This window comes from Ictidomys tridecemlineatus, chromosome 11 (genome assembly GCF_052094955.1).
Source record: "Ictidomys tridecemlineatus isolate mIctTri1 chromosome 11, mIctTri1.hap1, whole genome shotgun sequence".
Lineage (NCBI taxonomy): Eukaryota > Metazoa > Chordata > Mammalia > Rodentia > Sciuridae > Ictidomys > Ictidomys tridecemlineatus.
In genome coordinates this window covers 47,935-61,577 of record NC_135487.1, presented here as the reverse complement: position 1 = coordinate 61,577, position 13,643 = coordinate 47,935, and the positions used below count along the sequence as shown (strand labels likewise).

The 13,643-nt window shown below is 62.2% G+C and overlaps 1 protein-coding gene and 1 long non-coding RNA gene across 2 annotated transcripts; both read left to right on the top strand.

Moving 5' to 3' along the window:
- The first annotated feature begins 141 nt into the window (after nucleotides 1-141).
- Nucleotides 142-6,744, top strand: Rnf223 (ring finger protein 223). The gene is made up of 2 exons (XM_005339269.5): nucleotides 142-4,254; nucleotides 5,558-6,744. The coding sequence occupies exon 2, from the start codon at nucleotides 5,567-5,569 to the stop codon at nucleotides 6,293-6,295; it is 729 nt and encodes a 242-aa protein (XP_005339326.1). The 5' UTR covers nucleotides 142-4,254; nucleotides 5,558-5,566; the 3' UTR covers nucleotides 6,296-6,744.
- Nucleotides 6,745-8,136: 1,392 nt separating this feature from the next.
- On the top strand, nucleotides 8,137-13,643 carry LOC144367820 (uncharacterized). Its single transcript, XR_013427300.1, has 2 exons — nucleotides 8,137-8,429; nucleotides 10,777-13,643. It is a non-coding gene; the product is annotated as an uncharacterized LOC144367820 (long non-coding RNA).

Sequence of the window (13,643 nt, the reverse complement as noted above, 5' to 3'; positions counted from 1 at the left end):
CTTCTTAGGGTCCTGAGGGTCATCTGTTTTTTAAATGTGTGTGGCTGCCACCCCCTTCCAGGCCGGCACCACCCACCCCACTGCCCTATGCAGGGGACAGGGAGACAGCAGACTCCAGGAGTGCTACTATCTAGTTCCTAGTCAGGGGCCTCAAATCAGGGGCTGCCTGGCTCCTGCCAAGGGCCCACCCCTGAATTCACCCCTTCAGCTCTCAGGGTGTCCCCCCAAAGACCGCTTGCTCCAAATCCCCTTGTTGGAGAGGGCCACCCAAGGTTCCTTGGGACCCAAGATGGGCTGTTGTGGAGAAGAGCCAGGCCTGGCCGGGGCATGCAGACAGGGCCATGGAGACCTGGCAGGGATGGCCAGGCCTCATTCACACCCCAAAAACCCTCAGGATGAGGCTACAAATAGCAGTTTATGGGCTTGACTCACCCTTGGGGAAACCCCCGTGTCCTGGCCACTTGAGCCCAGGGCAGCAGTCCCTCCTCAAGCCCACAGGTGGACAGTTCTTTGGGAGGCTGGTGGGCATGGAGGCATTTGCTGATGGGCAGCAGAACTGGCCCAGGAGGGCAAGCTGGAGCAAGCACTGAGAGTCTGCCCAGAGGAGGGCAGAGCACCTAACACTTGGAATGCCCAGAGTCCTGGCCCTGCCCCAGCCCCTCTGCCCAGACTATGGACTGGGGGTTGTGTCTTCAGATACCTGCTGCCGCCCAGCCTCAGAAAGGCCCAGCCTGAGGTCTGCCTATCTGAGAAGTGCTTGGGAACAAGGCCCCCAGTAGGCCTACCCCCCATCACCTTGTTCTGGGAACAAAGGACCCCACCCTGGAGACAGAACATGAGGAGCAGCGAGAACCACAGGAGGGAGTCTGGCCCCAGTGTGCCTCTTTGCACCCGGGACCTCCCCAGGCCATGCCATCCTGAGCTACCTGCAGCAGGACAGGTGCTTTGGCCAGACTGAGGGACCCCAACGTGATTTTTCAAAATACTTTTTTAGTTGTAGGTGGACACAATACCTTTATTTTTATTTACTTTTATGTGGTACTGTGGATCAAACCTGGTGCCTCTCACGTGCTAGGCACTGAGGCACAACCCCAGCCCCACCAACATGATTTCTGATGGCAGGTAGGAAGGGACATTTTGTGGAAGACAGAGAAGGCCCCCTCCCTCTCTGGTCATCCTGAGCAACCCCTGCCCAGACCCTTCTCGCTCATGCTGACCAGGGACCTCTCCCTCACCCCCACCCATGACCAGAATTGGAAACAGGTCACGACAGCCCCCTGCACATTCTTCCCTAGAGCCCAGCCCCCCGCCCTTCATTCCCTTACCTGCTCATTCAGTGTTCCCTGGGCAGCACTGGGGGAGGTGCCCAAGCTGACCAGGGAAGGAGCAGCTGAGCAAGGACTCGGGTGGACCTGAGAGTGATGTCGGGTGGTGGGTGCACAGTTAGATGGGGCCTGGGTCTGGGGGCTGCCTGGGCTCTGAGCCTCAGTGGGGTGAGTATCAGGCTCAGCAGATGGGGCTTCTGAGCAGGGGCTATCAAGAGATCTTTGGGAACTGCAGTTTCACTGCTGAGTACAAAAGGGACAATGCTGTCCAGGCTGCTCTTTTCCAGAGGTTGGGGACCAGGCCTGGTGCCAGCCCCAGAAGGTGGGGCAAAGGGCAGACCCAAGTGTGCCTTCCACCCCAGAGCCTACCTTCCCCTTCCGGCTTCTACCTCCATCCATACCTGGGCTGCGTGAAAGCATCCCAGCCTGGAGCCAGCAGAGCCACTGGGACATGCAGACAGCCTCAGGTGCAGCAACTCGGGGAGGGTGGGCAGTCAGCAGAATGACCAGCACCAGGCACACCCTGGCTCGGAGCCAAGTACAGCATTGTCAGAAATGGGAGACCAGCTTCACCCGTGGCCCTGGGAGTGGGAGAGCCGTGAACCATGGGCTTCAGGGTGCCCCTTCAAGGCCATGCTCTCCTGGACTCACCTGCACAAGGACAGCTCCTCTCTCTGCCACCCACATTAGGTGGGGAGGGATGAGTGAGAGCCTGGCCCAGGGAGCCCCCAGGGTGAGGGGTAGGGGGAGAGGAGACAGGAGAGAGTGAGGCAGACCCTGTGTGCACACACGCACCCATACACTTCATGCATGCACAATGCTCACTCAGCCATTGTTAGGGTGCTGGTGCACACACCCCATTCACTCGCTTGCCTACTCCTGCCCCACCCACTGCCCTGGACACAGCCTGCCAAGTCCCCTCACTGCTGGGTGGGACTCCCCCAGGCCCAGGTGGGGGAAGGCAGGGATTCTGGCCCCACCTCTGCAGCAAGGTCTGGTACATTCCTTGGGCCTCTATGTCACACTCGCCTCTGGGTACTGACTGTCCCCTGCGGAGCCCGGTGACCTCACAGTGGCAATATTCACAGGAGCCGGGGAGGAGGTTTCGGGCAGCCAGGAGTCTACTTCCTGGAGGGCTTGTGATGCTGAGTCACTTGGCTCGCAGAACTGGCCCCAGGGGCTGGTCACGGCACCCCAGGAGCCCCTGACCCTGCTCAGGGGGCCAGTCCCTCTCTAGGCACTACCTCCTTCTGGTCCCCGCCCCCTCCCTGGGGCCCCACCCCTCTCTAGGACCCCAACTGCTCTCTGTTCCCCTGCTTCCTATCTGGGCCCTCTCTCTGGGCCCCCGTCTCCTTTCCTGGCCCTGAGATTTCTCTCCACTCAAGGACCAGATAGGGAAGCTTAGGTCTTTTCCTGAGGTCAGGTTCCCCTCTGGTCAGGCATCACCCCCCAGCTCTCCCTCAGGCCCTGGGAGTCTTGTCCTTGAGCACCAGGATTTTGGGGAGCAACACCACAGGGGCTTCTGATGCCCAGTCCACTGAGGTGGTCAGTGGGCTCTGCAGGTGGGTGGGCCCCCGAGGAGCAGGGGCATCCCTTGCCCTAGAACGGTCCCTCTCACATTGTGCCTTTCTACAGGCCTGTGTGTGGGCTCCAACCTCAGGACCTGGGTTCTCGCTAGCAGTGGGGCCCACATCCCCAGTTCAGCAGCACTGGTGCACCCACCCCTGTGCTAGGCAGAAGGCAGGGAAACCTCAGGACCTGGGAGGAGAGCCTAACCGTGGCAGAAAGGGTGGGGAGGGGCCGACATCCACTGGAGGGACCCAGGTTGGTCATCTGGAGTGCAGTGGGCAGTACACCTCCGCTCACAATGGGCGCTCAGGTGAGCTGGCTACCTGCTTGGCCCATCCGGCTTTGGTGTAGTCCCCTCACCTCCCTCCACTCTAGCCTCAGCCCTGGGTGAACACTGACACTCGCCCGGGCCTTTGCCCTGTGGTGGACTAGAGCCCCATGCCGACTGGCAAAAGCCAGGAAAGCTTCTGCGATCCTCTGCTGGACCCGGGTCTCCCTCGGCCCCTGGTCCCTGCCCCACGGTACACAGTGTGGGAGGGGGGAGGCTTCTTGCCCACCAGCTGTTGTGACCACCCAGATCACAAATGTCCTCGCTCTGATTTCATCCTCAGAGTTGCTGCTCAGGCCCTGCCCAGCCTTGACCTCTCACCTCACTTCCTGGACCCCAACAGAGGGAGGCTGGGCTGGAGTGGGACCCTGGGCAGAGGCAGAGGAGTGCTAGGCGTGAGAATCCTGAGGACAGTCACAGGTGGATGGGTGGGAGGGGGTGGAGCTTCTGGGGAGGCAGGTAGCAGTGCAGGTGGCAAGCTGGGCTATCACTGTGAGGTGTTTGTGGGTTCCCCTGCTTTGGGCCCACCCAGGAGCCATGGGCAGCCGGAACTAGAACAGAGTGGACAGATCTGCTTCTGCACCCACCCAAGTCCAGACCCCCATGCTGCAGAGGCCTGGGCTGACCCCAGACCCAGAACCTCTGATCCCCAGGCGGCCATGCCTGTCCTGCTAGGTAAAGAGGATGGCCAGCCAATCCTGAAGCCCAAGCCACACCCCCAGCCACCCTGGAGGTATAAAGGCACCTGCCCACAGCTCATGCCTTGAGAACTCACACCTGTCCCAGACAGCCCACACCAGGACAAGCATACGCATCCTCTACTCCTGACAGCCCAGGTACACTTGCTAGTACCTCAGGATAGCTGCTGGCCACTTGCCCCAGGAGAGACACCTGCCAGGTGGAGCCGAGGCCAAGCCAGGACTGGAGGAGAGGGAGCAAACAGTATTGGAGCTGGGGAGCCCAGAGGCTCAGAACCCCTCTGTGGTCGGCGTAGAGGATCATGCCCAGGAGCTACTGACCCCCCGCTGCCAGGTAAGGCTGCTCAGCCTGTCCTCACCCTTCACCTGAATAGGCCCAGGGTGGAGCACCTCTGTGAGGGTGAGGCCTGGTGCCAAGGAGCAAGTTCTGTGGGAGAAAGGTGGGGGAGGGCAGTCCCCAGGTCCTCCCAGGTCTGCCAGGGCCACAGCTATCCCTGAGATGTGGTGACATCACATGCCAGGAGCCTGGGGCCCTCGTGACATCACGGTGATGTCAGGTGACTCACAGGATCGCAGTGACAATTTAGCAATACCTGCACCATCCACCTGCCCCAGGATTGGCCAGTAAGCCTAGACCAGGGCCAGGAAGGCCAGGGGCCACCTCTCGTGAGGCCTCCCGGGCTCCCTGGGTCCTGGGACCAGAGCCTTTGAGAGGAAAGGCATTGTCACTTGTCTGTCCTCTAGGCAGGACCCTGTGGCTGGGGAGGGGCAGCAGGCAGGGCAGGGCAGGTGTCTGGTCAGTGGGGTCTTCTGAGCCCATCAGGGACGTAGAAACGGCCATGGAAGAGAAGGTCCCGGACCCTTCCACATCCTGCTTCCTCTTCAAAGGGCAGCCATGGCCTGACGTTCAAGGGCACAGAGAGGATGGCTGAGCCTGCTTCACCCTAGCCGGGGGGCATTTCCCATCCCTGGTCACTGGCACCAGACCCCGGTCACCAGGCAGACAAGTGGGCCCCAAAGTGTCCAGGGTGCAGCTGGGAAAGCGCTTCCTTGGAATCTCACTCAGGCCTTCCCAGTCTTCCCTCCATCACATGGCTCGGCTGCCCTCTGACCCAGAGACCCCCACCCACTCTACTTGGCCACTTACAACTCCAGCACGTGCCGACCAACCCGGGCGCCCGCGGCATGTAGTTTCACATCACTTCAGCCGCCTACAGGCAGCCCACAAGCCCAGGGCCCCCATCCTGCTGGCTCCGGGTTGAGTCAACCTGGTGGAGCTACCCACCCTCAAGCTGCCTTTCCCACAGGGCCCGTACCCCCAAAGATGGGATGCTGCAGGAGCCATCACAGACCACTGCCACCATAAGTAGAGGCAGGGGGCAGAAGGTGTCCACTGAGCCATGAGATGCACCCCAGCACCCTCTGAGCCATCTAGGCCTGGGGCCCGCGGGACACCCAGCCCTGGGACAAGTAGGGGAGGGTAGGTGATAGCTGGGGTGAAAGAGCTCCAGGGGCGCAGGAACTTCAGAGATACCCACAAGTGGACAGTGTGTTCCCTGGAATCTGGGGGCTGATGCTGGACAAGACTGACCTCATAGGATGGGCAGGAGACACTCACAGCAGCCTCTGTTCCACAGCCCAGCACCATGTCAACAGGCCAGCAGGTATGGCACACGGTGGTACCACCCCACTGCCGGAGCAGCCCCACAGTCTCGACACCCGGGTCACCCGGCACCCCTGGTTCAGAGAAGGTGGCCTCCCCGCTGGAGTGCTCCATCTGCTTCTCAGGTTATGACAACATCTTCAAGACACCAAAGGAACTGTCCTGCACCCATGTCTTCTGCCTGGAGTGCCTGGCCCGGCTAGCGGCCGCCCAGCCCACGGGCTCCGGCAGTGAGGCTGTGCCTTGCCCATTCTGCCGGAAGCCCACAGCTGTGCCAGCTGCTGGGGCCCCTGCACTGCGTACCAGCCGCCAGCTGCAGGCCAAGATGCCCGCACACCTGCAACGAGAGGAGCCAGTGTGGCTAGAGGGCACCAAGCTGTGCTGCCGCCCACTGCCTGCCACACCTGGCCGTGAGGCACCCGGCTTTGTGTGTGTGGATGTGGGCCTGAGCAAGCCTGCTGAACCTACCCCACCTGTGCCTGTCCCAGACCTGGCCCCACGCCGGAGCCGCCTGGCCCGCTGCTGGGCCCGCTGCAGGGACTGGCGGCGCTTGGCCTTGGTCTCTGTCCTGCTGCTGCTGCTGTTCTGCATGGTGCTCTGGCCCGTGCAGTGTGCGCTCAAGACTGGGAACCTGCGCTGCCTCCCCCGGCCACCTACTGCCTCCAGCACTGCTGCCACTGCCTTCTCCCTTGAGCCCCTGGCTAGCAACTAGGGTCACCAGCCTATGGCCAGGCCTCTGATCTGCTGGGGTCAGGAGCACAGCAGCTACTGGAAATTTATCCCCTAGGACCCCACTGAGGGTCCTCATGAGATGGACAAAGGGTGCCCAAAGTCTCTAAGATTGATTGGCTCCTACAGGCCCTAGAAGCTATCCCTTCCCCTGTCACACAGGTGGTGGAAGGGACCAGGAGGTGCTGGCCAGACCCCTGCCCTCCTCCACACCCTGCAATGCGTGGAGGGCTTACTGTCTTTGAGGCCATTTCACCAGGGCCTTCCCAGGGCTCTCTCTAGGCAGGGCTGGCCCCTTCTGTTGGAGGGATCAGAGAGCAGAGGCAGGGCAGGCCCTCTGCCCAGGCCACTGCAGAAACTGCCCAGATGCCCTTCTATGCTTGCAAACAGTACATTTTAAAATAAAATAGTTTATATCTCTGTTTGGTAAAATGTTCTCACTCTGTGTCCCCACCCCTCCAGAAAGCCCCCTGTTCCACCCAGCCTAGCCTCTGTCCAGGTTCCCCACTGGATCATGGGTGGGACCAAGGACTAGGGGGCCAGCTCCTGTACCATGAGGTTCCCCTAGGGAAACAGGGAAAGTCCCAGGGCACCCCAGCAGGTTGGAGCCTCAGCCTGGCCCAGCACCCAGTGGCTCTAAGGGGGCTTCTCTTTCCCCATCTCCCACCATGGCCATCCCTGCATACCCCCAGGAAGTTGTGAACCCCCAGCCCCACCAGGAGAGCTGTTTAGGGAACCACAGGACCCAAGACCCCTGTGGAAACCAAGGCCCAAGGGTCCCTGAAGCAGAGGTGGTGACAAGCAGTGGTGGCCTGATGATCTAGACCTTGGGTCCCTCTGGTAGACCCTCAGCCCTCCTGAGCTAGCCCACCTGCTGGAGCAAGCGCATGCAGCTTTGTGGGCTGGGCATCCTGCCACCCCACCCCACCCAGGTTCTGCCATGGCCCCAGGAATCCTGTACCACAAGGTGAGTGAGACCAGGAAGGCCCAGACCTGTCCCGAGGCCCAGATACTTCCTGCTCCTACCAGCAGGGCCTCTGACGGGGCAGAGCGAGAGCAGAGAGAGACCCTGTAGAATCTGGGTCCAGTCCTAGGGACCTCATACACCCCTGGCCCAGGACTAGGGGGGCCAGGGATCAGCCTAAAAACAGAACTAAAACCAGCTTTACTCGAGATGCCCTGATGCCACAGGTAGCTGTGAGAAGGAGGGGTGCCTCCATGGACACAGGCCGGGGTGTCACACCCTGTCACACACAGTCACGCATATGTAGAGCCACCTCACCACCAGCAGGGCCAGCACGTGAGTCTGCACACATGGTCACATGAGCATCTCTACAGGCGCTCATTCCACAGGCCTTATTGCACAGGCATGGTGGTGATGGGCAGGGCACACAGGTCAGCAGGATACTAATACCGATGGTTGCAGTCATGTCAGGCATGGGCTGTCCCTGTTGCTCACTTCACACACAGGCCCACATGGAGTGGCTGGACTTGAGGCACATTCAGGTCCACATGTGGTCACTGTCAGCTCCGCAGTCCTCACAGGGCCAAGAACACTGGATCTCAAGACTGCTCTCCTACCAGTCGGGTCCAGGTCTGGCACGCAAGTCTGAGAGGTGGACTCCAGGCCCCCCACTCCAACACCTGAATATCTCTGGCCCTGAAGCAGCCCTCTGAGGAGCCAACAGCTTCTAAGGGCTCAGCCCTACCCCAGGGCACAGACAGGGAGGCGGGGTGGAGGCTGGCAGAGGCCCCTCAGCCCCCAGGCTCTGCAGGCTCTCATAGAGGCAGGTCAGCTGGCTGCACCCCAGACCGTCAGCCAACTCCCGCCGCGGGCGACCGGGACTGCGCAGGTCGGGGACTGAGGCCCAGCTTCTAGTCCTCCGCTCGGGCTCGCGCTCCGCTGGGGGCCCACGCAGCCCCCGCCCCGCCCCCACCTGCCCGCGCAAGCGCAGCTGCTCGCCTCGGATGCAGCGCTGTCGCGCGAGGTACACGAACTGGTACTGCGCCTCGGTTTGCACCGTCCGCAAGCGCTGCTGCCGCACCAGCTGGTTCGTCCAGCCCTAGGGACAACGAACGGCCTTCAGGGCAGCTGGCAAGCAGCGGCGGCTGGAGGGGTCAGCAGCGAAAGGGGCGGAGTCGTAGGGTGGGCTCTGGGTGGGGCTAGCGGGGAGGGCAGGGCCGGAGGGGCGAGGCCCGTGGGAGGGCGGGGCCATCAGGTCGGGAGTCGGGAGAATGCAGTCGGGAGAATGGAGCCTGGGGAGGGGCAACGGGAGAGGGTGTGGCTTCTATGGGGCGTGGCCTCCGGGAGGGGAGGGGCCGGAACTGCTCACCCAATTTGCGGATGAGGTCCACCAGAAAGTCAAGCACCACGATGGTGCCCTGGCGTCTGATGCCCGGCTGGGGTCAAACCAGGCGACCTCTTAATGAATTCAAGGAGCGAAGCCCTGGTCCCATCCTTACCAGAAGGCCTGGTCCAGAGGTCCAGCCTCCTATCGCTCCCTGCAGTCCCACCCTGGTAGCACCTGGCCATGCACCACTGTGAGCACAGCGCGTGGCAGGGTCCACCTCATCCAGGTCAAGTCCTGGAAGTGCTTCGTTGTGCGCGGTGGCTCCTCCTGGGTGGGGCAGGTCTGGTTTGGAGAATGTGAGCCGCAGCTCCCAAGTAGGGCCACCAGGGTGAGAGGGTCCTGTTAGGACCCCTCGGTGGGAGGGGCAAAGGGGGTGAGCTGGGAGAAGGTGGAGGGGCGGGGGACAGGCCAAGGCCCAGCAGGAGGGGAGGAAGGAAAGGAAAATGGAGGTGGAACAGAAAGGGAAGGAAAGAAGGAGCATGGCAGGGCAGGAGTGGGGACAGGGAGTTTTGTTTAGGCAGAGCCAGCCTCCTGCCTGAGGAATTCGCAGGACCCTCCCACAAAGAGGTGGTTGGTCAGATCAGAGCCCTGTGCTGCTGGGAAGAGGGAAGGATCTGTGCCTGGGGCAGGAATAGGCACCAGTGGCACCCAGAGAAGACAGCTGCTGACAGGAGCCAGGCAGAGACCTGGGGAGGCAGATGTGAGCCAGGGCCTGGCCCTGGAGCTGGGGTTGAGTCCTCTGTGAGCAGAGCCCAGTCTTGAACCAGGTTCAGGAGAACCGAAGCCACCAAGACCCGGGGGATAGACGAAGTCAGGTTTCTCAGCGCAGGACCTGCTCTCCCTCAGCATGGACCTGGGGACACACATTCCACTGCCCACCAGACTCACCTGGTCTGGCCGCCCCATTTGTAGCTTCCGTGCGTAGTAGCCCTGTGGCACACACATATATGGCCTTACTCTTGGTGGCCCTGAAGCTCTGGCCAATACCAGAAACACTTGTTCTGAAGGAGGTCAGCCTGGGACGCCTGGCCTGGCCAGCACACGCGTACAGGTGCAGTCATGGCTCTTCTTCCTCCTCCGCCCCAGTGCCCCACAGCTCTCTGTCCCGAGGAGGATCTGCTTCCTTGACCAGTTAAGAGGCAAGCCTGGACCTCACAGTGCAGGTCGGACTCCGGGCTCCTACCCGCTCTTGCTCCACCTGTCTGATGGTCATGACAGTGACATGTGTGTTCTCTTGGTACATCCTGCCCCAGAAGGCAGCTGCCGTGGTCTGCAGGGACCCCTGTGTAGCAATGCACACTCTGCCCACTCCCAAGTCTGATTTCTCCTCTGGGTCACTCTGAAAGGGGGGGGATGTCAAAATTAAAGCTGAGAGGACAGTTTATGCAAGTGTGCAAAAGAGCCCAGGTGGTTCACGGTTCCTCGCACTTAAGGCCAGGGGAGGGCTGAGGAGTCACACTCAGTCCAGCTTGCTCTGAAGACCCTGCTGCCAGGGTCCACTCTTTGCTCTCCACCCCTGGGACCTGGCTCTCTGGGGCCTCCCAGCATGGTCTCTGGTGCCTAAGACGGAGCCCGGATGACTGGAGGGGCAGATACAGGTCAGGATCTCCTGTGCGCTCCAGACAGGCCTGGAGGGAGGATGTCCTGCACACCTGCTGCTCCCTCACACGCCCACCTGATGCAGCTAGCATCGATGGAGTCGGCTCCAGGCCTGCTGGTGTCCACGTCAGGCAGGGTGACATGGGTGGTATCAAGTGGGAAGGGAAAGAGGCCATCCAGGTCTCCCGGAGAGGTGGGAAGCTCAGGGGCACACCCTGTTTCCTTGCCCACTGACCTGTGGTGAGCAGAGGTGGGGAAGTCTGGGGCCTTGTGTGTCAGAGGGAGCCAAATCTGGTGGTGGGCACTCCCTGCCTCCCCCAGGACCCCTGCCAGGTGGTCTCCATGTGCCCATGACAGTGAAGCACTTGCCTCACGGGGAAGGACGTTCTTGCAGAGGTTATTGGGCTTGTTCTCTGGCCTCTGTCCCTTCTTCCAGGGTGATAGGAGCCAGCATTCCTGCTGTTGCAACACCTGGGAGAATGGAGGCTTCAGCTGTGGCCCTGTCCCTCTGCAGAGCCCTCAGTGCCACCACCGCCCCAGCCCTGGAGGATGGAGTCAGAGGGAGGCAGCAGGAAGGGAGCACCTCAGACTCCTCCCAGAGGCCCTGCCTGTCTTCCCACGGGCGTCTGAGCCTGGGTGAGCGTCTGCACGCGACTCTCGGCACTGACTCTTGTGGCCTTGCGGGGCTTCCAGGCAGAGCCCCCAGCACCCTTCACCAAGGTGGCCACCAGGCCCTGAGCAGGCCCGGGACCCTCATTCTGGGGAGGACACTGGGCCCTGTGCCAGGGGCCTTGCCTCTTCCTCCTTCTCTTGGTCCTTCAGGTTCCCAGGGCAGGCCTGCAGGGAGTCTCACCCCTGGCCTCTTTCGGGGAGGGGTCAGTGCTGGCATCCCCTGGGCCCCAGGCTCCTGCAGCAGCCTACCTGCTTGAGCTGCCTGGCGCCCCGACTTCTCCACCAGGGGTGTCCCACCGGGTCTCTCAGGACGTACAACGGCTCCCTACCTCCCGCCGTACTTCCCATCTGTTTGTGGGGTGGCAGTGAGGGGCCTGGCTGTGAAGCCCGCCCTTCCCAGAGCCACAGCCCTCCCAGGCCGCCTACCGCTTGGAAGCAGACCATCATGGAGGGGAGGCGTGGCTGCGGTCGGTGCCCGGCGCCTCCTCTGGCTCCTGAGTCAGCACTGTGGGCACAGACTGCCCAGGGTTGCTCTGATTCTCCTGGACCAGGAAGCTGCCCGGATGCCCCTTCTCCATCAGCAGCTTCTCAGCCCCCTGGCCAGACAGGTGCCTGTGGTACCACCTGGCCCAGGTGAAGCACAGATGAGGTTGGAGGCCCTAGCCTGGGAGAGACTCTTGGGAAGCTGACACTTGAGAAGCAGATACGGAGACAGAGACAGACAAGCCTCAGACCTCAGGCCCAACCCTCTGACCCTCTCTTCCCCCAGGAGTGCTCAAAGACAAGACAGCTGTGTTGAGCAGGGTGCGGGGTGGCCACCAGGTGGCAGCCTGGTCCTCAGCCACAAGAAGCAGAGTGGCCTCCCAGAGCAGCCCACCAGGTCCCTGGCGCAACCAGCTTCCTGTCGTGGGGAAACAGACTGCAGGAGCTGGCTCTCCCCAGTCACCCGCCAGGAGGGTACTGGTGGCATCGGGGCCCAGTCCCCTGCTCTCTCACCCCTGTACTTGTGCTTTGGACTGGGGGGACACGGGCCTCAGAGCACACGGCGGCAGGGCTGCCGACCCTCTCAGTTTGGCGACTGAAGAGTAGGTGAGAGGCGGTACCCAGCGGACTCACACACAGGTGCCTTCAGCCCAGGCTCATCGCTCTGACGTGGGGTCCTGGCGGCCCAGGGCCCTGCTGTGATCATGGAGCAGCCGCCCACACTGGCCGTGCCCTGCGGCACCAGCTCAGCCGCCTGGCCGACTTCTTCCCTCCCTACAGGTCACAGTCGTCACCCACGTTCTGGATCACGATGAGGGTCCCTCCTTGTGTCCCCTGGAGGGCAGGTTCAAGGGCAGCTATGGGAGGCAGCCTGGCTCCCACCAGCCCCCGCCTCCCACCTCCACTCAGCCTCCAGGACAGTCTCTGGGCTTTTCCTGCCAGGACCCTCCCCACTGCGGCTCTGGTCCAGTCAGTGTGGGCACCTCCTCCCACCCCCTGCCCAGGACTAGGCTTTGGGACCCCGGGCCCACGTTCCTGAACCTGGAGGCCAAGGCGGGGGCAGCCCCCCACCAGTGGTCCTGCCCCGGAGCTCCACAATCAGGCTCAGGCCCCTGCCCACCCCCTGTGTCCCAGGGCCCTTACAGCTGGGGAGCTCTGGGGAAGAAGTGAGCCTGCTGCCTCAGGCTGGGGAGAACCTCGGCAGATCTGAAGCCTGTCAGAGCCCCAGCGGCCACTTCTCCCCACGGGCTGATGCCTCCTGTCCAGGCAGACCTGGGTCCAGCTGTCTCCTCTGCTGGTCACAACTCCTCCCTTGCCTCTCCTCCCTCACAGTCCCCAGGAGCTGGCCCCCAGAGGGCAGGCAGGGGACCAGCTTTCCCTCACCTCCCTGAGCCCCCCCAACAGAGTCCTGCCCAGAGGCAGAGTAGCTGCCCCCCCCCCCGCACCCACTGCCCTCTGGGAGCATCCCCAGGTGTTCGGAACCCTTGCCTGGCCAGGCCCACCCTCCTGCAGACAGCGTGAAGCCCCGGGGCTGCGGTGCTGGGCCGGAAGCAGCATCTCTGCCTCCTCCCCACTGGTGTTGGGGTGAAACACCTGGAGTGGGACAGGAGTTGAGACTGCTGACCAGTCCTGCCCAGCCCCTGCATCATCTCTGCAGCCCACACCACAGTTGCCAGGTGGGCCTCCCCACGCTCAAAGCTGGCGATGGGCCGTGATGAGGAAGGAGGGGGGGCCGGGGGGTGAGGGAGACCCTTCCAGCGCGTCCACAGGACAGCCCTCAGAAGCTACATGACCCGCTTCTCGGGGTGCAGCTGGGGCCTGCCACAGGCATGAGCCTTGTTCACACCCCCCAGAGCCACCCCCCTGGCCCCTGGGTCTTGGAAGACTCCAGCTTCCTGGCTGCAGGGAGGAAGGCTCTGCCCAGCTCTGGGGTGTGCTGCCCTGGCTGACAGAGGCCGGCAGCTGCTGTGCCCCCATCACAGGCACCACACTGAGTAGCCTGCTGAATGCCTCCTACTCAAAAACTAAGTTCCACAAGTGCCACTCTGTGTGCTGCCGTCTTCCAGGGCTGAAAACAGTGCCTGGGATCAGAAAATAGTCACATTTGAATCAAGAAGTGAATGACCCGGGCTGGGGATCTGGCTCAAGCGGTAGCGCGCTGGCCTGGCGTGCACCAGGCACTGGGTTCGATCCTCAACACCACATAAAAATAAAATAAAATAAAGA

Bases quoted from the DNA above. Each gene is read 5' to 3' on its own strand.
- Rnf223 (XM_005339269.5), top strand. From the start codon at position 5,567: ATGTCAACAGGCCAGCAGGTATGGCACACGGTGGTACCACCCCACTGC.